The sequence below is a fragment of the Dipodomys merriami genome, unplaced genomic scaffold (genome assembly GCF_024711535.1).
Source record: "Dipodomys merriami isolate MVZ:Mamm:240054 unplaced genomic scaffold, mDipMer1.0.p SCAF_42, whole genome shotgun sequence".
NCBI lineage: Eukaryota > Metazoa > Chordata > Mammalia > Rodentia > Heteromyidae > Dipodomys > Dipodomys merriami.
The window spans coordinates 1809894-1831876 of NW_027205826.1; the positions used below are offsets into that span (position 1 = coordinate 1809894).

Genomic DNA, 21983 nt, shown 5'->3' on the forward strand with positions numbered 1-21983 from the left:
GTTCATGCCTATAATCCTAGCTACTCAGGAGGCTGAGAGCTGAGGATCTCAGTTCAAAGCCAGCCTAAGCAGGAAAAGCTGTGAAGTTCTTATCTCCAAAAAACCATCAGACAACCGGAAGTGGCACTGTGGCTCAAGCTGAAGAGCTGAGGGACAGCGCCCAAGCCCAGAGTTCAAGCCCTATGACCAACAAAAAAAAGGAGGAGGAGGAGGAGGAGGAGGAGGAGGAGGAGGAGGAGGAGGAGGAGGAGGAAAGAAAGAAAAAAAGAAAGAAGAAGAAAAGAAAGGAAGCCAGGTACTGGTGGCTCACACCTGTAATCCTAGCTACTCAAGAGGCTGAGATGAGGATCTTGGTTCAAAGCCAGCCCAGGCAGGAAATCCATGACTTTTTTTTTTTGTCGGTCGTGGGTCTTGAACTCTGGGCCTGGACATTGTCCCTCAGCTCTTCAGCTCAAGGCTAGCACTTTACCACTTGAGCCATAGCACCACTTCTGGTTTTCTGGTGGTTAACTGGAGATAAGAGTCTCAGGTACTTTACTGGCTGGCTTTGAACTGCGATCCTCAGATCTCAGCCTCCTGAGTAGCTAGGATTACAGGCGTGAGCCACCAGGGCCCAGCTCCATTTTGTTTTAAAATTTGTAAGCTGGGGATGGGAAGGTGTTCAGTGGTATCACGCTTGCCTAGCATGCATGAAGCCCTGGGTTTGATTCCTCAGCACCACATACAGAGAAGGCTGGAAGTGGCACTGTGGCTCAAGTGGTAGAGTGCTAGCCTTGAGCCAAAGAGGCTCAGGGACAGAGCCCAGACCCACCAGGACCGGGGGAAGGTGGTGGCTCCAGGCTAGGGGAGGTGGCCCAGATGTGGCACCAACCACTGAGAAAACACAGAAAGATACTTGGGGCGGGTCAGGGGGCTGAGACTCCCAGCTCTCTGGGGCTCCAGGCCAAGCCTAGGAGGAATCGAGTGGCAAACTTAGCGGCAGATGCCACAGCATTGGGCCTGGGAACTGTCTGCTCCGGTAGGACTAAGTACGTGCTCCCCGCCGGCTTCTGCGGGTACAGTTCCAGGGCCCTGGCAGCTCTAGAAACCAGCTGCAGCGAGGAAACAGAGCAGAGTTCTTTGCATAAAGAACTTGGAGGAAGAAAAAAGCAATGAAGAAGGGTGCCAGCTCCACAGTTTCTGTTGACTTGTCGCTTTTCTTGATAGGACAAGCTATTTGGGGCCATATTTATTTGCTGTGATGTCTGCCTGGTGGCGGGGGTGGCTGCCAAGGATGCCACAAGCAGCAGGACACTGGGCTCAAGCCACGGGGCCAGCACTAAAAAGAAGAGAGGAAAGGAGGGGAAGGGAAGGGAAGGGAAGGGAAGGGAAGGGAAGGAAGGGGAGGGGAGGGAAGGGAGGGGAGGGGAGGGGAGGGAAGGGAAGGGAGGGGAGGGGAGGGGAGGGGAGGGGAGGGGAGGGGAGGGGAGGAGAGGAAGGAAAAGAAAGAGAGAAAGGAAAGAAAGAAAGAGAGGAGGGAAGGAAGGAAGGAAGGAAGGAAGGAAGGAAGGAAGGAAGGAAGGAAGGAAGGAAGGGAGGGAGGGAGGGAGGGAGGGAGGGAGGGAGGGAGGGAGGGAGGGAGGGAGGGAGGGAAGGCAAAGAAAGAGAAAGGAAAGAAAAAGGGATGGAAGGAAGAAAGGGAAGGAAGGAAGGAAAAGAGAAAGGGAAGGAAGGAAGAAAGGGATGGAAAGAAGGAAGGAAAAGAAAGGAAAGAAAGAGAAAGGGAAGGAAGAAAGGAAGGGAGGGAGGGAGGGAGGAAAAAAGAAAGAGAAAGGAGAGAAAGAGAGAAAGGGAGAGGGAAGGAAGGAAGGAAAAGAAAGTGTCTCCTGTAGGGCCAGGGCAAGTTTGCCTGCAGCTTATTTTTTTATTGTTATTATAAAGGTGTTTTAGGGCTGGGAAGGTGGCTCAGTAGTAGATTGCTTGCCTAGCATGCATGAAACCCTGGGTTTGATTCCTCAGTACCATATACACAGAAAAAGACAGAAGTGGTGCTGTGGCTCAAGTGGTAGAGTGCTAGCCTTGAACAAAAGCAGCTCAGGGACAGTGCCCAGGACCAGAGTTCAAGCCCCAGGACTGGCAAAAAATAAAACCTAAGAGGTGATGTAGGGAGGGTTGCAGTTGGATGAGTTGGGTAGAGAACATTTCTTTTGGGACAGGGCCGTCCCTCCCTCCCTGCAGCATTGCATGCAGCATTTGATGTCCCTTGGTTCAGGCTTGTCAGCCAGGCTACGGCCCCCCTGTGTGAGCACACCCCCACCCCACCCCCACAGCCTGCACCTCACCATCATGGAGAAGTGACCCCGAACCCGACGCCTATGTGGCTTGCCAGACCAAGAGTGATTCCGTCCTTGGTCTCCAGTCCAGACATGGTATGTCTTCAGCCAGCTTGCCCGGAGCTGAGGTGGGCTCCACCCGTTGGTTACTTACCAACGAGACCATCTCAGGCCCTTCCCTAGTTCCTGACAAATGCTTATGGAAGTTGAAGCTCACTCATGATGCTCCCCCATTTTCTCAAAGGTATAGCAGAGACAAGAGAAGGCTGGGGGGGGGGGGGGGGAGAAAGCCCTTTCTAGCCAGGTGCCGGTGGCTCACGCCTGTAATCCTAACTACTCAGGAGGCTGAGATCTAAGGATCATGGTTCAAAGCCAGCCTAGGCAGGAAAGTCTGTAAGACTCTTATCTCCAATAAACCACTCAGAAAACCGGAAGTGGAGCTGTGGCTCAAGTGGTAGAATGCTTGCCTTGAGCTGAAGAGCTGAGGGACAGCGCCCAGGCCCAGAGTTCAAGCCCCAAGAACTGACAAAAAGAAAAGAAAAGAAAAAAACTCTTTCTAGAATCACTACCAAGCATGGCAAGAGCTGGAGCTTGGTAGGGCAAGGCAATGCCGGTGTGGGGCACCCAGCTGGCCTGAATCTGTGAGGTTCTCTTCTGTTCTGGTGCCGGCAGCACCAGCAGAGGTCAGCCTTGAATCCTTGTGGTAGTTCAGCTGGGCAGAAGGCGGGAGCTGAGGGATGTGGGTTGTTAGTGAAAGAGTGGGTGGGATGCTGACCCAGAGACCCCCCTACTCCAGGACATCCCCCCACCCCCACCTGGCTGAGAGGACCAGGCTGCAGGCCCTGGAAGATCTGAGGGAGGGATGCCATGGGGTGCTGAGGACAGGCCCTGGTCACAGGCAGGGAATCGACTCTCCTAAGGGAAGGAGGCAGGAGGAGGCTGGGCTGCCTTGGGGGCTGAGGGTGTAGGTTTCAAGGTGCAAAGTTGAAGCTGGGCTCCTGAGAGACAAGGGGATTGAGAAGAAGACGCCAGAAGGCTGAAGCTCAACTCTGTTGATCCCAGCAAAGCCTCAGCTATATACATTTTGCATCTTTGTCAAATGCTTGCATGGCATTGTTCCGGGACCCACCGCACGTCCTGCCTCATTCTCTTCCAAACAACCTTCGTCTACCAGACTCCCTCACATGAGCCCCCAGGCCCAAAGCCAAGAAAAACACTTCCTCAAGTAAAAGGGCAAGTACTTGCAGCCCCGAGGGTTGGAGTCGATGCCTTTGCTCACTCGTGGCCAGCTCCTGGCACGGCAGGGGCTGCAACAGGTATCGGCGGTGGCTCACGCCTGTCATCCTCGCTATTCAGGAGGCTGAGCTCTGAGGATCGCGGTTCAAAGCCAGCCCCAGCAGGACAGTCCGTGAGACTGTGATATCCAATTAACCACTGGAATACCAGATGTGCAGCTATGGCTCAAGGGATAGAGCCCTGGCCTTGAACACAAAAGCGCAGGGACGGTGCCCAGGCCCTGAGTTCAAACCCCAGGACTGGCACAGGCGCGCACACGGCCCTCACTCCTAACCACCCGGGAAGGGTCCGGGCCAGCAGTGCCTGGGGCCCCATCGCCCGGGTCTCGGGTGGCCCAGCGGGGACGAGGCGGAGGCGCCCGTGGGCAGCACCATGGGCAGGACCGGGCGGGGCGGGGCGGGGCCACCTCCGGGAGTCCTGCCCGGTGCCCCAAGCCTCGGCCTTCCGTGCCCGGACCGCCATCCGCTGGACTGAGCTCCAGACCCCCGCCCGAGCCTCATGGGGGTCCCGCGGGGCCGGGCCTTGCGGTTCCTGCTCCTGCTAGCGGCCGGCGGCTCCGGGATCCTCCTCGCGCTGTACTCCCGCGCGGGGGAGACGTCGCCGAGGTCCGGCTCGGCAGCCAGGTAGGGCTGCGGGGAGAGGGGCGCGGGGGGGGGAGCTGCGGGGAGAGGGACGCGGGCGGGGAGAGCTGCGGGGAGAGGCGCGCGGGACGAGATGGAGCTGCGCCGGGAGAGGCGCGCGCGGGGGGCGCGCGGGACGGGGCGCGGGGCGCGGGGAGGGCGCTGCGTCCCGGGCCGCAGACCCCTCGGCGATGGCCCGCCGCGGGGACCGGCCGCGGCCCTCGGTCCCCGGAGCTCCCGCCCGCGTCACCCTAGAGCTCCCCGGGCTCCTCGGGTCCCCACGTGGGGCCTGACCCCCGCGTCCCCGCCACCACCCCCCCCCCTCCGCGCGCACACACCGTGATTGCCCCCATCCGCATGACTATAAACCACCGGTCACCGGCTGATGAACAAAGCACCGTCCTCCAGTCCCCAGCTTCCCGCGCCCGCCCCGCCAGGCTGGTTTTTGTAGCTCTAAAAACAAAAACCAGAACCAGAACCGCACGGAGCCGGCCGCGCCGCGGCTGAACACGCTGCTGCCGGCGCCCAGCTCCAACCTGCATCCCGAACCTACAAATTCAGCCAGTGGCCGGCACTCCGCGTGGACAATCTATTTGTTTATGTATGTATGTATGTATTTCAGCAATCCCAGGGCTTGAACTCAGGGCCTGGACACTGTCCCTGAGCTTCTTTTGCTCAAGGCTAGCACTCGAGCCACAGCGCCACCTCTAGCTTTTTCTGTGTGTGTGGTGCTGAGGAATCGAACCCACTGAGCCACCTTCCCAGCCCTGGACAATCTATTTTTAAGGCATGATGTGGGTACAGCGGGGAGGGCGCGACTCCTAGAAGACGAGGTAGCTTCTGGGTCTCCCTCTCACCCTGCGCTGACTCCTCCCGGGCTCTGCTCCCTCCAGTGTGCCCTGGTACCCACTTCTCATTTGTGCACTTAGGGGGGCAGCCAAAGAGTCCGCTTTAGGCAGGGAACCATTGCAGTTCCCAAAGAAGCCTCGAGAGGATTTCACTTTACTTCAACTGGCAGGCCAGCCAAGCTGCACCCCAATTCTGAGTTTGGGAGGTGGGAAAAACTCCTCAGGTTTAAAAAGTCTCTGCTCACAACGCTTTTCCCTACCGAGCACTTTGCACATGTGCACCCTCAGCCAGGCTCCAGGTATAGGGGGAAGAAAGCAAAATTAGTAGCTAACTGGGAAGCGATCAAGTCAAAGAACAGATTCAAGTTGCAAAATCAGACATAACACATTTGCAAATGGCCAAGTTGAGTCTTAGAAGGAAGAATGCTCTAGTCCCCTCTTTTAAAAACACCTAAGATAACTTATATTCAGTTTTGGATGTTTCCATTCTGTCTCAACAAAGCTAGCTTTCTTTTCTTCTTCTTCCTCCTCCTCTTCCTCCTCTGCCTCCTCCGCCTCCTTTTCTTTTTCCTCCTCTTTCTCCTTCTCCCCCTCTCCACTCTCTCCTCTGCCCCCTCTCTCTCTCTTTCTCCCCAAAATCAGTATGACTCAGGAACCTGTCCATTTCCTGCTGTTCCTCGGTGATGTTTGTGTGTTTGTGTTACAGCTTCAACTCCAGGGCAGGTCAGGGCAGGTCAGGACAGCCTCCCAGGGCAGGTAGGTGAGTAGGTGGATATTTAGCGCAGGTATGAAGCAGGATGGGAGGTGAATGGCCTTCTGGGTAGTGCCAGCCGGCTTCGCTGCCAGGAAGCCTGAGGACAGTTCAGGAAGAGTTGCTGGGACAGGGTCTGAGGAGCCCAAAGAGGGGGCTCTCACGGCACTGGAGAAGAGTCTAATCCGAAATCTACTCACGGTTCATGAGGGCTCCTCAGAGACAGGAGAATTTCTAGAACTGTTCCTTTCATGTCTGTGTGTGTGTGTGCGTGCACGCGTGCACGCGCCTGTCTATCCTGGGGCTTGAATTCACACTTCAGGGTCTGGGTGTTATCCTTGAGCTTTTTTTTTTTTTGCTTCAGGCCATTTCTCTACCACTTGAGCCTCAGCTCTACTTCTGACTTTTTGGAAGTTCATTGGGGTAAGAGTCTCATGGACTTTCCTGCCTGGGCTGGCTTTGAATCACAATCCTCAGATCTCAGCATCCTGAGTAGCTAAGATTACAGGTGTCAGGGCCACCAGGGCCAGGCTAGAATTCTTTTTTGATTGTTTTAATAGAGATGGGATAAGGGTTAACACAGGGCTGTCAGTTACAATCTATTTTTAACATTTTGCAAAAGGGTCCCAAGTCAGTAACAATATAACCTCAGTTGAGGAAATTTAGTTTTATCAAAAAGGCATTATGCATGCCAGGCGCCAGTGGCTGACACCTGTAATCCTAGCTACTCAGGAGGCTGAGATCTGAGGATCGCAGTTCAAAGCCAGCCTGGACAGGAAAGTCCATAAGACTCTTATCTCCAATAAACTACCAGAAAACCAGAAGTAGTGCTATGGCTCAAGTGGTAGAGAGCTCACCTTGAGCTGAAGAGCGTAGGGGACAGCGGCCAGGCCCAGAGTTCAAGCCCCACAACTGACAAAAAAAGAAAAAAAACACTATGTTAAGTGGTTCACACCGTGATCCTAGCTTCTCAGAAGGCTGAGATCTGAGGATCTCAGTTACAAACCAGCAAAAATACAAAAGTGGAGTTGTGGCTCAAGTGGTAGAGTGCCAGCTGAGCAAAAAATTCCAGCAAAAGCATGGGGGCCCTGAGTTCAAACCCCAACACTGGCATTGAAAGAGAGAGGAAGGAAGGAAGGAAGGAAGGAAGGAGGGAGGGAAGGAAGGAGGGAAGGAAGGAAAGAAGGAAGGAAGGAAGGAAGGAAGGAAGGAAGGAAGGAAGGAAGGAAGGAAGGAAGGAAGGAAAGAAGGAAGGAGGGAAGGAAGGAAGGAAGAAGGGAAGGAAGGAAGGAAGGAAGGAAGGAAGGAAGGAAGGAAGGAAGGAAGGGAGGGAGGGAGGGAGGGAGGGAGGGAGGAACTGGAGCAGAGTCCTGGTTGTCATCTACCTTCTTCCTCCCTCTCCCCACCCTGCAGACTCTCATGTGGTCTAAAGTTTGCCCCATTCAGCCAGGTGCTCATTGGACTTACCTGGCAGGGGCGGGGTGGGGGTGGGGGGTGGAGGTGGGATTGGAATCCATGGATCAGAATCTCCTGGGGTGGCAGGGAACAGTGACTTGTTCCCAGGGGCTCTCCTGGGCAGCCTACACTGAGCAAACCCCCCCCCCTTCTTGGGGAGAGGGTCATGGTGCACCAGGGGGCGGGGCTTCAGGGCTCTGTGAGTGACAGGTGGGCCAGTTCTCTGCTCTTCCCACCCGCTGCCCCTCCAAGCCCTTTCAGGAAACCTGGAAAACCACAGTGAGTCAGATCACCTGAGTTCGTCTCAGCACCAACAAGAGGCCTTTGAGGCTTTTGCAAAGAACTGGTCCCAGGTCCTTGCCGCCTGCTTCCTTGTGGCTGCTGGCGTAACAGCTGCCTTTGGATGGTTCAGTAGCTTTATTTCTTTCTCACTGTCCCTCCACCCTACAGTGGGGGCCTCTGCTTAGTCTTTCAGAATCGGGAGTCCCTTACACCTCTCCAGAATGTACAGTCAGAGAGACGTTCTTTGCCTTCCTCATTCAGGAACAATAGTGACAGAGGAGCCCAGCACCCCCTTGGTCCTATTGTAGAGATGCAGACACTGAGACTGTTCTGCCAGCAAGTGGTAGAGTCAGGAGACAAAGCCACGCCCTCCAGCCCTCCACCAGGAAAAAGCTGCAGGAGCAGGGCACGCGCAGAGGACCTCATTCTCTGGACTTCGACAACTCCCGCGCCCCCACAGTCACAAACCCAGGGCCAGCAGTCTTTCTTGCTTAATATTTTCACATTTTAACCATTTATCTGCTCCTGTGAATTTCACATTTCTCTCACTCATTGAGGGGTTTCTCTCATTTGTGACAGTACTTAGTATTTTACGTGCTGAAAGATTTGAACAAGAGGACTGGGAAGGTGGCTCTGTGGTAGAGTGCTTGCCTAGCATGCATGAAGTCTTGGGTTTGATTCCTCAGTACCACATACACAGAAAAAGCCAGAAGTGGCACTAGGGCTCAAGTGATAAGAGTGTTAGCCTTGAGCGAAAGAAGCTCAGGGATAGTGCCCAGGTCTTGAGTTCAAGCTGCAGGACTAGCATTAAAAAAAAAAAGGGGGGGGGTTGGGAAGGTGGCTCAGTGGTAGAGCGCTTGCCTTGCATGCATGAGGCCCTGGGTTCCATGGCTCAGCACCACATAAGCAAAAAATAAAAGCTGGAAGTGGCGCTGTGGCTCAAGTGGTAGAGCGCTAGCCTTGAGCTGAAGAGCTGAGGGACAGCGCCCAGGCCCAGAGTTCGGGCGCCACAACCAGACTTCCCCCCCAAAAAAAAAATAGATTTGGACAAGACTAGAAAGTGGAAACAGAAAGGTCAAAAGAACAGACATCTGGGTGCCGGTGGTGGCTCACGCCTGTAACCCTAGCTTCTTAGGAGGCTGAGATCTGAGGATCACCATTCAAAGCCAGCCCTGGCTTTGAGATGCTGTGAGACTCTGATCTCTAATTAACCACCCAAAATCTAGAAGTGGAGCTGTGGCTCAAGTGGTAGTGCATTAGCCTTGAGCACAAAAGCTCAGGGACAGCGCCCAGACCTGATTCCAAGCCCCAGGATCAGCAAGAAACATAGAAAAAAATAGAAAAAGACACCAAATGGTGTCTATTTTTGGTCAGCCCCAGAGCCAAGGGAGTCAGTCCAGAAGCTTCCCCGGGGGTGGGGTGCCGTTCCCCAGGGATGCTTGTACCAAGCCAAACCCGTGCTTTATTCCTGCCATGTCCTCCAGGCACATCGTGTCACCTCAAGCATTCTTTCAAACCAAGACATGGAAGTCTGGGCCCGGAAAGGTACAGTGTTCAGTCACCCCATGGCAGTTTTCCACATCCTCAGGTTAGTGGGGGGAGGAGGGGAGAGCTGAGCACACTAGAACATCTTCTTGATATTGCTGAGTCTGAGTGGTCCGGAGCGCCACGCTGAGCTGCTGATAAGCTTGAAGTACCTCAGACCCAACCACCAGGGTATCCTTTACTCCTAAAGCACAGAAGGACGAATAAGTAAGTTCTGCTGGGGTCTAGCCAATGGAAAAGTTCTTGGTAGTTTGCACCTGAATTGGTCAAGTAGAGCCAGAAGCTGATGGCTCACACCTGTCCTGTCAGCTATAGGTGAGTCTGAGATTAAGAAGCGTTCAGGGGCACTGGGAAGGTGGCTCAGTGATAGAGCGCTTGCCTTGCATGCATGGGGCCCTGGGTTCGATTCCTCAGCACCACATAAGCAAAAAGAAAAAAGCCGGAAGTGGCACTGTGGCTCAAGTGGTAGAGTGCTTAGCCTTGAGCTGAAGAGCTGAGGGACAGCGCTCAGGCCCAGAGTTCAGGGCCCACGACCGATAGAAAAAAGAAGACGATCCAGGCCAGTCCAGGCTCCTGCCTCCCACCTCCCCCCCCAAAAAAAAAAAATCTCAACTCTCATCTCAACAGAAAAGGCTAGGCATATCAACACACACCTGTCAGCCAGCTACAGTGGGAAGCACGGATAGGAAGATCACAGTCCTGGAGCTGGCTGGGCAAAATTGAGACCCTATTTCAAAAAATTAACCAGAGCAAGCAGGGTGCAGGTGGCTCATGCCTGGAATCCTTAGCTACTCAGGAGGCCGAGCTCTGAGGATTGCGGTTCAAAGCCAGCTCAAGCAGGAAGTCTGTGAGACTCTCATCTCCAGCTAATCACAGAAAAAGCTGGGAGTAGAGCTGTGGCTCCAGTGGTAGAGCGCTAGCCTTGAGCTGAAGGAATTCAGGGACGGGGCCCAGGCGTAGAGTTCCAGTCCTAGGACTGGCAAATAAATAACCAGAACAATAAAGGCTGGAGGTATGGCTCCAGTGGCAGAACACCTCTCCAGCAAGCTTGAAGCCCTGAGTTCAACTTCAGAACTGAAAAAAAAGGGGGTGGGGGCAGGTGAATTTTACACTCTACCCCTAGAAATGACTTTTAACTATAAATCACATTCAAACTACTCACTATGGAGAATTATCTCCAAATTCGGGCCAGATGTTGCATTGTTGCTCAGAAGGTTCAATAACTTCAGGACTCTAACCCACAACCCTAAGTAATACCTGCACAGCTCTTACCCACGTTCTCTTGGAATGGAGAGCTAGGAGGTAGCCATCCCAGACGATTAGCTGGTGGATGGAGCAGTTCCCCTGCCTTGCCTTGGTCCTGGGATAGAGGCCTGGTCTCCCCCTCCCGGGCCACCCCAGCTCTGTGTACTGCTGACCCATAAAGGATTAACACAGGCTTAGAGTTGTTTTCAGCTCCCAAGAGGCTGAACTGGAACATGTGACCTGAGTCTCAGGGACTCAAGGAGAAAAGACTTCGGTGCATACAAGAATTTAGTGAAGGCCAAAGGTGCAGATACTGAGCAAGAACAGAAGCTAATGGACACTTGGCCAGCAGGCTGCCTCTTCTGAGTGCCTGGAACAGGTCATCTTTGTTTCCCAAAATTTTTTCAACCTCAAGCTACTTGATGCCAACAGACATATCTCCCTATCTGGTTTGTGCTGTGTGTGTTTATTTCATGCCAGCACTGGGGTTTGAACTCAAAGTCTTGTTCTCCTGTTTGGCTTTTTCTGCTCAGGCTGACACTCTACTACTTGAATCACAGCTGCACTTTGGAGTTTTTGTTTTGTTTTTAAGATTTTTTTTGGGGGGGGGTTCCGGTTGTGGGGCCTGAACTCTGGGCCTGGGCACTGTCCCTCAGCTCTTCAGCTCACGGCTAGTGCTCTACCACTTGAGCCACAATGCCACTTCCGGCTTTTTTTTTGCTTATGTGGTGTTGAGGAATCGAACCCAGGGCTTCATGCATGCAATGCAAGCGCTCTACCACTGAGCCACCTTCCCAGCCCCTGTTTTTAAGATTTTTAATCTATCTATCTGTCTATCTGGTGGTTACTTGGAGGTAAGAGTTTCATGGGCTTTTTGCCTGCATTTATTTTGACCTTGATCCTCAGATCTCAGCCTCTTGAGTAGCTAGGATTATAGGTGTGAGCCATGGCATCTAGCTAGTCTTGATTTGTTTGGGGGGTTTTGGTGGGCTAATCCTGTGGGGAGGGGTTGTTTTTTGTTTTTGTTGTTGTTGTTGTTTTTTGCTGGTCCAGGGGCTTGAACTCGGGGCCTACATGTTCAAGGCTAGCTTGCTTCCACTTGAGCCACAGCTTCACTTCCAGCTTTTTTTGGGGGGGGAGGGTCAGGGGCTTGAACTCAGGGTTTGGGTATGGTCCCCGAGTTCTTTTGCTCAAGGCTAGAAAACTTTGAGCCACAGCACTACTTCTGGTTTTCTGGTGGTTTACTGGAGATGAGAGTCTCAAGGACTTTCCTGCCCGGGCTGGCTTTGAACCACCATCCTTAGATCTCAGCCTCCTGAGTAGCTAGGATGACAGGTGTGAGTCATGGGTGGCCAGCTCAGTCTTGTTTGACTGCAATTTTGCAAACCTTGGTAAATTTAGACATTCATACATTACATTAGAGCCGAAATAGCTGAACAGAAATTCTTTTGCTCTCCCCTTTGACTGACCGCTACTCAACGGGCTTTGTTCAGAAGTACTAGTACTAGTACTAGTACAGGCTCTGTGAGATTCTGATATTAATTCTGATAATACTGAAGCAATAGATTAGGCTGGGGCCTCTGGAGACTCCCTCCCTCCCTCCATGCCTCTGGATTCCCTATTGCTGGTGGAACAAATGCCTGCAGATCGGGGCTTTAAACAGCAGGCATCTGCTCTCCGGCTGTTCGAAGGTGCTCGCAGGATCACCCCCCCACCCCGTTCTGAGTTAGCTCCCTTTGCCTTATCCCAGCTTCTGGGGGCTCCACACATTCCTTGTGTGCAGGTGCACCACCCCAGTCTCTACCTCCATCATCACAGGACCGCCTAGGCCCAGAGAGGCCTCAAGGACACCTGCAAAGACCCAGTTTCTAAGTCAGGTCACTTGAGTAGCTAGTTTTTTCTTTGATTAAAAAAAAAAAATAGCTAAAAGGGGAAAAGTTGTCTTTCCAGCTCACGGCTTCTGAGGTTTCAGACGTGGGTCATGTGACTCCATTGTTTCAGAGACCTAAGCTGAGGGAGAACATTACTGACATTATAGCAGACAGCCTGCGTCAGGGGAGAGAGAAACAGGGGGGGGGGGACCTAGGTCTCACCTCTACACATTTCTACAACTGCCCAATAATGCCCTTAAATTATAAACTCATCTAGGGAACGCCTCACTGATGAAGGCAGAGCTCCTGAGCTAAACTGGCTCCAGGTTGGATCCTTAACCCAGAATCCTTTGGGAGGATTCTTTATGTGCAAACCAGGTGGGAGAGGAGAGACTGGGGAGGGGTGATGCTCAATAGACTGAATACATGCACCCGAAGGTCGCTCTCGAGTGTTAGAGGAGCTTGGCTGGCATCTAGGAGAGAAAGGACTGGCCTGGCTAAGTCCAGAAAACTCTCTAATGCCCACCTACCTGGCTGTTGGGCCACAAACTTGACCTGAGCCAGCAGACCCAGGGGTGGCCCCAGGCTGGAAGGGGGAAGGGAGGCTCTTCTCCCCCCCACCTGTCCTGTGAGGTCTGTGGGCTCCCCCTCCCCCCACATAACAGGGCTCAGCCCCCTCTTCTCACCCGCAGAACCAGCCCTGCCAGCGCCCACTCTCCCTGGCCATTCAGCGTCACCAGCGCTTCCGGGGGCTGTTTAATCTCTCCACACCAGTGCTGCTGTGGGGGGGCCTGTTCACCCCAGAGCTCTGGGACCACCTGAGCAGGCGTGGAGACCCCTACAGTTGGCAGGGGCTGTCCCAGCAAGGTAACGCCTCTCCCCTGCCTCTCCTCTGCCTTCTGACTCAGTGCACCCCTTCTACCTGCTGTTGGCCCCAGGCTGGACCAGGGATGACTGCCTTCACTGCACCAGTTATGTGGGGCTCCCCACCCCCCACATCTGAGCTCATGCCTTTTGCTTCACATCCTTCCTTCAAGCCCCCAGGGTTCCGGGAAGGGTCCTGGGGCCCTGTGGTTCTCCCTGGCACGGCCGGGTCCAGTGTCCAACAGTGGCTGAGGACAGAGGCCAAGCAGCATCCACACAGGACCTCGAGAGCTACCATGGAGACATCACACCACCTCATGCCTCAGATTCTTCTGCAATGCAGTCTTGAGAGAACTAGTTATTCCAGTTCTTCAAGCCCAGCTGGGGCCCCAGGCCCCCCTCTCCCCCGCCCACCCCCCAGCCAGCAGGCTTTTCTCAGTTGTCTTTGCCCATTGACTCCCCTTCTCTGCCAAACCGCTCTGCTTCCTGGGCGCTAGGTGGGCACTGGGAAAGACAGCCCACAGCAGGAAGGACCCGAGGGCCCTGGTGCCAGCCCTCAGGGCTGCTTCTGGTCCTCATTCACAGCCATTGCCTCCACCCTGAGCCTTCTGAACAGCTCAGAGTGCGCCAGGCTCTTAGCCACCCCCAGGAAGCCACCTGCGGGCTGCGTGCGGTGTGCCGTGGTGGGGAACGGAGGCATCCTGAACGGATCTGGGCAGGGCCCGAACATCGATGCCCACGACTATGTGTTCAGGTCCGAGGGGGGTAGGCCCTGGGCGGAGTGGGATGCAGGAGCTGGTGGGGAGCCCCGTTCAGCTGGCCCTGAAGGCCAGGCCCAGGTGGCACTGATTTGGAGGCGGCGCCACGGCTGCGATGGGGCGGATGCTTAGCCAGCTCTGAGGACAGTGCTCACTGGCCCAGAGGAAAGGGGATTCAGGAGGAGGGGGCCACCCTGGTGTCCCTTGGGGGCTGAGGGAGTGGGGATCGGGCTGTGGGCCCAGCAAGTGGTACGGAGGCTACTGGGGCTCTGCCTGACCCGTGGAGGTGATTGAGCGGCATAGCCGCAAAGATACCCATAAGCCTCTGCTCTGGGCAGGCTCAATGGAGCGGTCATTAAAGGCTTCGAGCACGACGTGGGCACCAAGACTTCCTTCTATGGCTTCACCGTGAACACAATGAAGAACTCCCTCATCTCCTACCAGCACCTGGGCTTCACCTCTGTGCCTCAAGGACAGGTGAGGCCTGACGTGGTGTGCCATTGTGGTGGGCAGTGGGGGCCATGTTCCCCGGGCTCCCAGATCCTTCCTTAGCCAGTTGCTGAAGAGTAGTGCAGGATCTTGGACCGCTGAGCCTGGAGGCAGATCTGGTCAAGGGTTCCTTGTCCTTTAAGGCAGCTCAGGCCTGCTTTGGGCCGGGGAGGGGAATAGCCACTCGCTACTGAGTGCTGATGAAGACCCAGCCATCTGATGGCGGCCCTGTGAACCCCACTTTGCTTGGGAGATTAAACTCCAGTGTCTTTGACTTGGAAAGTCAGCATAGGCCAGGGTTCAAATCCAGACTGCCCACCCCAGAGCGCTCAGCTTCTCCAGGGAGATCAGCACCGGTGGCCCACACTTATAATCCTAACCACACAAGAGGCTGAGGTCTGGGAAGGTGGCTCAGTGGTAGAGTGCTTGCCTTGCATGTATGAGGCCCTGGGTTCGATTCTTCAGCACCACATAAGCAGAAAAAGCCAGAAGTGGTGCTGTGGCTTGAGTGGTAGAGTGGTCGCCTCGAGCTGAAATGCTGAGGGACAGCACCCAGGCCCAGAGTCCAAGCCCCACAACCAACAACAACAGAAAAGAGGCTGAGGTCTTGAAGATCATGGTTTGAAGCCAGCCTGGCCAGGAAAGTTCTATGAGACTCTGATCTCCAATTAACAAATTAAAAAACAAAAGCTGGAAGTGTCTCAAGTGGTAAAGCACTAGCCTGAGCAAAAAGGCTTAGGGACAGTGCCCAGGCCCCGAGTTCAAGCCCAAGAACCAGCACACACACTTGCACACATGTGCACACCCACACACAAACACTTCCAAGTCACGGATATTATCACATATTATGACTTCAGGAGTCAGGTGTTTGGGAGTGACTTAACAAAGATGGTTCTGGCTCAGGAGCTCTGAGGTGGTTGGTGTCTATCATCGAAGGCTGGAGCGGTGGCCATGATGCAGCCCCCACATCCTGACCTCTTGTAGGCTATTCTCAAGTAGTCCCTCTCGAGGGACCAAGAGACAAACAGCAAGGCAGCTGTGGTGCCTTTTATGACCTAGTCCACAAAGCCGTACACCACTGTGTTTCTGGTAGCTGCATACGGTCAGCCACTGGGGCTTGAACTCAGGACCTGGGTCCTGTTCCTTCGCTTTCTCAATCAAGGCTGGCATGCTACCACTTAAAGCTCCACTCCCAGCTTCTTGCTGGTTACTTTTGCCAGGACTGGCTTTGAATCACAATCCTCAGATCTCAAGCCCCCGAACAGCTAGGATTCCAGGCGTGAGCCACTGGTGCCTGGCTCTATAATTTCTGTGAGAAAAAAAAATTCTATATCTTAGTCACCACAGCCAGTTCATACCCAAGAAGATGGCAAGTAGACATCACCTCTTCTAGAGAGGAATTCCAAAGGGTTTGTGAGCCGGTGGCCCACGCCTGTAACCCTAGCTACTCAGGAGGCTGAGTTCTAAGGATGGCAGTCCAAAGCCAGCCTGGGCAGGAAAGTCTGTGAGACTTTTATCTCCAATAAACCACCAGAAAACCGGAAGTGGCACTGTGGCTCCAGTGGTAGAGTGCTCACCTTGAGCTGAAGAGCTGAGGGACAGCGCCCAGGCCCAGAGTTCCAGCCCCATGACCGACAAAACATAAAACACCAAAAAACTACCACAATTGCTCAAAGTGGAAATGGAAATGGCATGAAAGGGAACTCCCCAATCAGACTAGGGAGGAGGGGGGGACAGGAAAAACTCAGTGGAGGGCTGGTCTGTCAAAGCAAGGCATGAATGTGGCCTTCTCTGACACAACAGGACCTACGGTATCTCTTCATCCCCGCGGGCATCCGTGAATACCTGATGCTCAGATCAGCCATTCTAGGAGTCCCTGTCCCTGAGGGCCCTGATAGAGGGGACAGGTGAGTCACCAAAAGGTGGTGGTGTTGGGCTGCGGCACAGGCCGGTGACCCCGCGGTGGCTCCCACAGTCTCTGGTGGGGGGAGGGGAGGGAAGCGCTGTGGAGATCAGAAAATTTCCAAGAAGTCAATCATTGCTCAATGGCTCAATGTGTTCATTAAGCACAGTGTCTACTGTCCTACTTTGGGAAGAGTCCAGTGTCCCTTCTGGTCCCCTTTTCTGAATGGGGTGAACAGGCCTGGTGCTTTAGCTTCAGGCTGCTGTCTCCAGCTGCTCAAAGCCACAGCCAGCCACAGCAGAGGCCTTTTCTTGCTGGCCTTGGAGACCATTGTTCTAGAAGCTATGAGTCGGGACAGTATCTGTAGCATTCATGGGGGAGGTGGTAACAGGTGTGCATGCTCCCCAGGCTCTGCCCAGGAGACAGGAGCACTGGCGCAGTCTCCTGAGAGACAGAACAAAGGCCCCCTGTCTTCTCTCCCACCTTCCTGCTCAGTGGCCCCGGCTCCAGTGTTGTGTGATCCTTATCCTCAATCTGCTCCCTGCCTGTCCCCATGCCTTGTTCCTGGGTCAGGTGCTTAGGAATCTGTGCCCACTGTGGCTGAGACCAGCAGCCTCCACTCAGGGCTCTCAGGGCATCACCCCCACCCCCTCCAAAAGCAGTTTGGGAGGGTGGTCCTTATGGACGGAGTCACAAAACCCAGTCCTGTGTCACGGGCCAGCCGGGCCCCACCCCCGCCCTGGCGTTACCCAACAATTGCTCCCAATGCCACTGTTGGTCATGAGAACTCAGGATGGGCTCTATGACACGCGTGGGGATGGGCTCTTGGGGGGACTGCCCCAGACACACCGAGTGGCCATAAGCCTCCTCAACACCAATGAGCTCCCCCTCCCACACCCCCAATCCGTCCCCCACCCAATCCCCCTCCCAGTCCCGATCCAACCATTCTGTCATCCCTGCTGGAGGCGCAGCCCCTTCCCCTTCCCCTTCCCCGACCCGAGGCTCTTCCTCTCGCCAGACCTCCCACCCTCCCACCCCCAATGCCTCTCACCCTGCCACCCCCAATGCCTCTCAGCCCTCTTCCAGGGCTTCCTCCCTGTCTCCCAGCCCTCATGTCCAACACGTGCCTCGAGGGGCTTCTTCCCAAGGTCCCACTCCCCCTGCCTCCAAATCTCCCTCCCAGTCTGGCCTAAAGCCTCTCTCCCGGAACCCTTCCCTGACCCCGGGGAACTCTGTGACCGCGTCCAGGTCCCCTTCCCACAGCCCTGGCACCTCGGCCTCCTACATCGGGCCTGTCCGGTCCATCCCCTCCTACATCACCCCCTACGTACCCCGCTTCATGAAGGAGCCTCCGTTCTTCCAGCCTCCCACAGCCCCACTCCCTCAAACCAAGTGCTTCCCTTGCCCCTTCCCCTGCAAGCCCCAGGACCCCCCTCCCCCTCCGCCCCCTCCAGACTCGCTCTACTTTCCCCTGCTCCCCCCGCCCCCCCACCTCCCCCAGGTGAACTGCTCCTACGCCACCCCCCCAGCCCTGTTCATCCCCCCCTCCTCTCTCACCTACTCCCCTCCCATCGACGTCCTGGTGGGCGGAAAGCCACACGTGGTGCCCACCGTGCTGCCGGCCACCTTCTACACGCCTTTCTCCCGCTACTACTCCCAGCCTCGGCCCTACCGCACGCGGCGCCTCACCCCCTTCCCCCTGCCCTCCCAAATGCACTACGACAGCCCTGGGCGCTCCGTCCACTTCTATCGTGGATCCTAGGCCGCACACCTATTTTGGACCAGAAGCCTCTGCCAGAAAATTCAAGCTCCTGCATCCAGCCTTCATCAGCTACGTGACACAGAGGTACCAAGGCAGGGAGGAGGGGCAGGCAAGGGGGGCCGGGGGAGGGCCAGCCTCCTGGTGCTTACCCTGGTCCACATCCACCCTGCATCAGCTCCTGGACCCAAGCACTGGTGGGTGGCTTCCCCTTGTATCCTGGCTACTCAGGAGGCTGAGATCTGGGGATCACAGTTCAAAGCCAGCCTGGGCAGGAAAGTCCATGAAGATAGTACCCAGGCCTTGCATTCAAGCCCTAGTACTGGACTGGTGTGCGTGCGTGTGTGTGCACACACACACACCCCTTGAGCACTACACTTGGTTTCTTCATCTATTTGATTTTTTGCTTGATGAGGTGATGCCTTAGTGATCAGGAAAGTCAGAATAAACCATACACACTTAGTTCCTAGGAACTTTCACCAGGGCAGAATCTGGTGTGCGGGAGCTAGAGGGTGAGTAGCAGGAGTGGGTATTTGGAGCAAAGTGCCATTACCTGGAAGCCCAAACCCAGCCAACACAAGGCCACCTGAGAAACCAACAGCCTGCCCTCCCTCCCTCTTGACATAGAGGTGGGATGGGTGGCATCTGGTCCTGTCTGGAGACTGGACAGGGAATAGGAGGCAGAGGCCAGGACTTCTGGTGAACACCTCACTCCAAAGGACTATCCCATCCCATACATCAATAGTGCCATGGGTGAGAAACCCTGCTATAGATCACAGAAATACGCACATGCACTCACCCCAGGACAAGGAGGTGGTAAAGAGGGCTGGCAAATGGAACCTGGCACCATTATATCCCAATTCTGCAGAGGAACAAACAGGCTTGGGGAGCTGAGGGGACACCGGCCTGGCCAAGCCTGGCCACGAATGCAGGTCTAAGGCTAGGGACTTGTAGGTATCATCGTACCAGAGAGCCCAGGACCTGAGCAGCTCGTTCAAGATTCCTGCTTGGGTCAAGATGTGGGGTGAAACAGGTTTCTCTCCAGGTCACTGTGAACCGTGTGCCTCAGAGTAATAACAGCAAAGATGTTGTAGGGCAGGAGAAAGCAGGGAAGACCTCACTGAGTTCCTTTCTCACAGTTTATTTCAACCAAATATCCTCACACTTAAGTTCACTTGGCGTTTCCCCAGAATCAGGGGATGGCTTGGGATCGAAGGACCAGAAGTTTGTGAATGATTTTCAAATGTATTCGAATGGGTAGCTACTCACTGTAAACTTAGACCTACCAAACTAACTAGTATTTGACCTCTGAGTATCTTAGGTTTCATGTTTGTTTGTTTTTTGCCTCCAGGTTTTTGAAATCAAAGTTGATTAACACAAATTTTGGAAACATATATATGCCTAGTACTGGAGCCCTTGTGCTACTGACCGCTTTACATACCTGTGACCAGGTAGGAGGTGGTGTTCTCTTTCAGGAGCCAAAAGGAACAGAGGGAACAAGGAACTCTGACCCCATTTTCCTTCCCTGAGGCCTGCCACCCACATAGGTGGCAGAGGATTCCCCAGCAGCAGGGTGCCTTGTCCACTCACATGCCCACTGGCCATCAGAGGCCTCTAAAGAATGGGCCGGGGCCAGGACCCCTGTCCCAGTGCTTTCTCTGCCTTTCCGCTATATGGTCTGTTTAAGGAGCCCATTTTCAGACTGCTCTTCTAAAAGCAAAATCTCAACAGAACCGGGTTAAGGACCGCCTTTATATAGCCGAGGTTTACAAAGCTTTACTATTATGGGATAGGATGTGTTCCTCTGGTGTGTAGAAGTGGGAAGAGGTTGAGCAGTAGTTTTCAGAGGCTGAGCCCCTGTAAAAGCCAGCTTGAGAGTGGACCCAAATGCCATTCAGGCTGTATCGCTTTCCTGGATTCTAATGCAAGACTTGGAGCTGTCACTGTTGGAGCTGGAGTCAGGCTGTAATGGGCTGTTGGCTTCCGTCCTTGAAGTCATACTCAAGGTCTAAACTCAGGATGCATTTACTTTCTTCCCCTCTTTATGGCATCTGTTCAGTGAGAGTAAAGGGCCTATGAGGTCAAAGTTCCTATGAGGTCATACAGCCAGCTGAGGGGACCATGTAGAGAGCAAGGCCAGGGCGAGCTTGTGAGTTTCTTTGCGCTGGCATGTATCCTTCTGAATTCATGTCACGCCTGTCTACACACTAACCATTGACTGTCTTGGTGTCCAGGTCAGTGCCTACGGATTCATCACAAGCAACTACCAGAACTATTCTGACCACTATTTCGAACGAGAAAAGAAGCCATTGATATTTTATGGGAACCACGATCTGCCCTTGGAGGCTGCCCTGTGGCGGGACCTGCACGAGGCCGGCATCCTTTGGCTGTACCAACGCTGATCCCCAAACACCAAGTGTTTGGCTTCTCACACAGCTGTAACTCTGGTCCCAAGTGGCCAAAAGCCATTTTGACTCCTCCACCTCTGAAAGGGGCTTTGTCCCCCTTGACCACCTCCTCCTTCACAACAGAAGACAGACTCCCAAGTGCCGTCAAAGCCTGTTGGAGGCTGGAGCACCACCCACCTTGTCTTAGGCTCCTGAGAGAAAACTCTTCTCTGGGTCTTAGACAGTCATCCCCACTTTGTCCAAGGGAAGAGCGAGCGGACTGCTCTACTGGACTCTTTCCCAAACGGAAATTACCACTCCCAAGTTGTGACAGTGACCTTGACAAGGCGCAGACAAAACCCCAGATGAGCAGCTCAAAGCCAATTGTTGGTACTGAATTTCACAACGCAAGTGACACCAGGCAGGGTTCTGTTGGTAACCAAGATCAAGCAGCAGCGCGGGCAAATTGCTTGCTCACTCTCCAGCAAACCCTCCCACTGGCCCATCAAGCCCCCCCCAAACGCCAAAGTAGCTCAATTGCTGAGGACACCTATAAAGAACAGAAGATCCATTGGAGAAACATGCTTCTGCCCATGAGAAAGCGAGAGGCAGAATTTGATTTGAGAGTAGAGAACTGCATAAACGACCAATGACCATTGTCTTCTTTTGTGTTGGTTAACGTAGAGTAAAGCTTAGAAAGCACAGGGTGTCAAACATGGAGTTTTATGATCAAATTCTAACAAGGGACTTAGAACAGATAGCAGGATGACACAGCCCAGGGAGACAGGAACCTGACCATGCATCCTGCCACCACCACTGCCCCCTTCCCCCAACCCCCGCCCTGTGCGGCAAAAGAAAAAAAAATTTAAGAACAATGGGAGGCACGGGTGCTAGGTCAGCGCTCTGACACCTGCATGCCATAGAAGCCCCATCAGAGATGACGCCTTCTGTCACTTAATTGGTTGTTACTGGGTATTGACCCCAGCATGGCTTCAGTAGATGTGAGCTTCTATAGCTAACAGGCAGTTTCCTAATTTTATGGCCTCTTAGCTGACTTTAAAAAATCTTAGACCCTGAGGGCCTCCCCAGCGGCTGGCCAGCTTCCCAAGGCAGCAATCCACCAAGGCCAAGGAACTGGCTTCTGATTCTGGCACTGGTTTGGGAGGATGAGGAGGGACTCAGTCACCAGACACAGCAGCACTTCAGAAACCCAGACACGGCTGAGCAACATGACACTTGGGCTTTGATTACTAAAGCAGCTATTTGGGGGAAAACAGCATCCTGCTGCCCTGGAGGGCAGAAATTAGAGAAAAGCAGGGGTCAGGTAAAGCCTCTGCTGGTGGGCTCATCACACACAGCCCCTCTGCCAGAACACTTGAATGTAGTCAGTTGTGAAAATACACAAGGTATCTAGTCCCTTCCATAATGAGTCCTGGAGTGAGGAAGCCCACCCCGCCCTCACCCAATCATTGCCTTTCCCACTGGACAGTGTAACAAGGCTTCATTACGTTGCGAGTTTAATGTCTGCAGGTTGGTACCCCATCAGTAGGGCGTGAAATCTCAGGTTTTAAAAGAAGTAGAAGACATGAAGTTCTCTA

The 21983-nt window shown here is 54.1% G+C and overlaps 2 protein-coding genes across 3 annotated transcripts; both read left to right on the top strand.

Annotated features, from left to right (window-relative positions):
* Nucleotides 1–4062: 4062 nt before the first annotated feature.
* St6galnac2 (ST6 N-acetylgalactosaminide alpha-2,6-sialyltransferase 2) lies at nucleotides 4063–21031 on the top strand. 2 transcript variants are annotated; one of them, XM_069992931.1, is made up of 9 exons: nucleotides 4063–4231; nucleotides 9049–9109; nucleotides 12918–13092; nucleotides 13675–13843; nucleotides 14186–14324; nucleotides 16140–16243; nucleotides 18002–18085; nucleotides 19350–19449; nucleotides 20233–21031. In XM_069992931.1, exons 1-9 carry the CDS (start codon nucleotides 4107–4109, stop codon nucleotides 20398–20400), a joined length of 1125 nt encoding a protein of 374 aa, XP_069849032.1. In that variant the 5' UTR covers nucleotides 4063–4106; the 3' UTR covers nucleotides 20401–21031. The 2 variants fall into 2 exon arrangements, with proteins under 2 accessions (XP_069849032.1, XP_069849031.1); XM_069992930.1 differs by lacking the exon at nucleotides 4063–4231 and having other exon boundaries at nucleotides 8758–9109.
* LOC138807305 (testis-specific serine/proline-rich protein) lies at nucleotides 17102–18006 on the top strand. Its single transcript, XM_069992933.1, has one exon. It carries the CDS (start codon nucleotides 17117–17119, stop codon nucleotides 17999–18001), a length of 885 nt encoding a protein of 294 aa, XP_069849034.1. The 5' UTR covers nucleotides 17102–17116; the 3' UTR covers nucleotides 18002–18006.
* Nucleotides 21032–21983: the final 952 nt, after the last annotated feature.

Bases quoted from the DNA above. Each gene is read 5' to 3' on its own strand.
- LOC138807305 (XM_069992933.1), top strand. From the start codon at position 17,117: ATGAGCTCCCCCTCCCACACCCCCAATCCGTCCCCCACCCAATCCCCC.
- St6galnac2 (XM_069992930.1), top strand. From the start codon at position 8,918: ATGGTGTCTATTTTTGGTCAGCCCCAGAGCCAAGGGAGTCAGTCCAGA. The intron at 13,844-14,185 runs GTCCGAGGGGGG...TGCTCTGGGCAG, and splicing joins GCCCACGACTATGTGTTCAG to GCTCAATGGAGCGGTCATTA. The intron at 14,325-16,139 runs GTGAGGCCTGAC...CTGACACAACAG, and splicing joins CCTCTGTGCCTCAAGGACAG to GACCTACGGTATCTCTTCAT.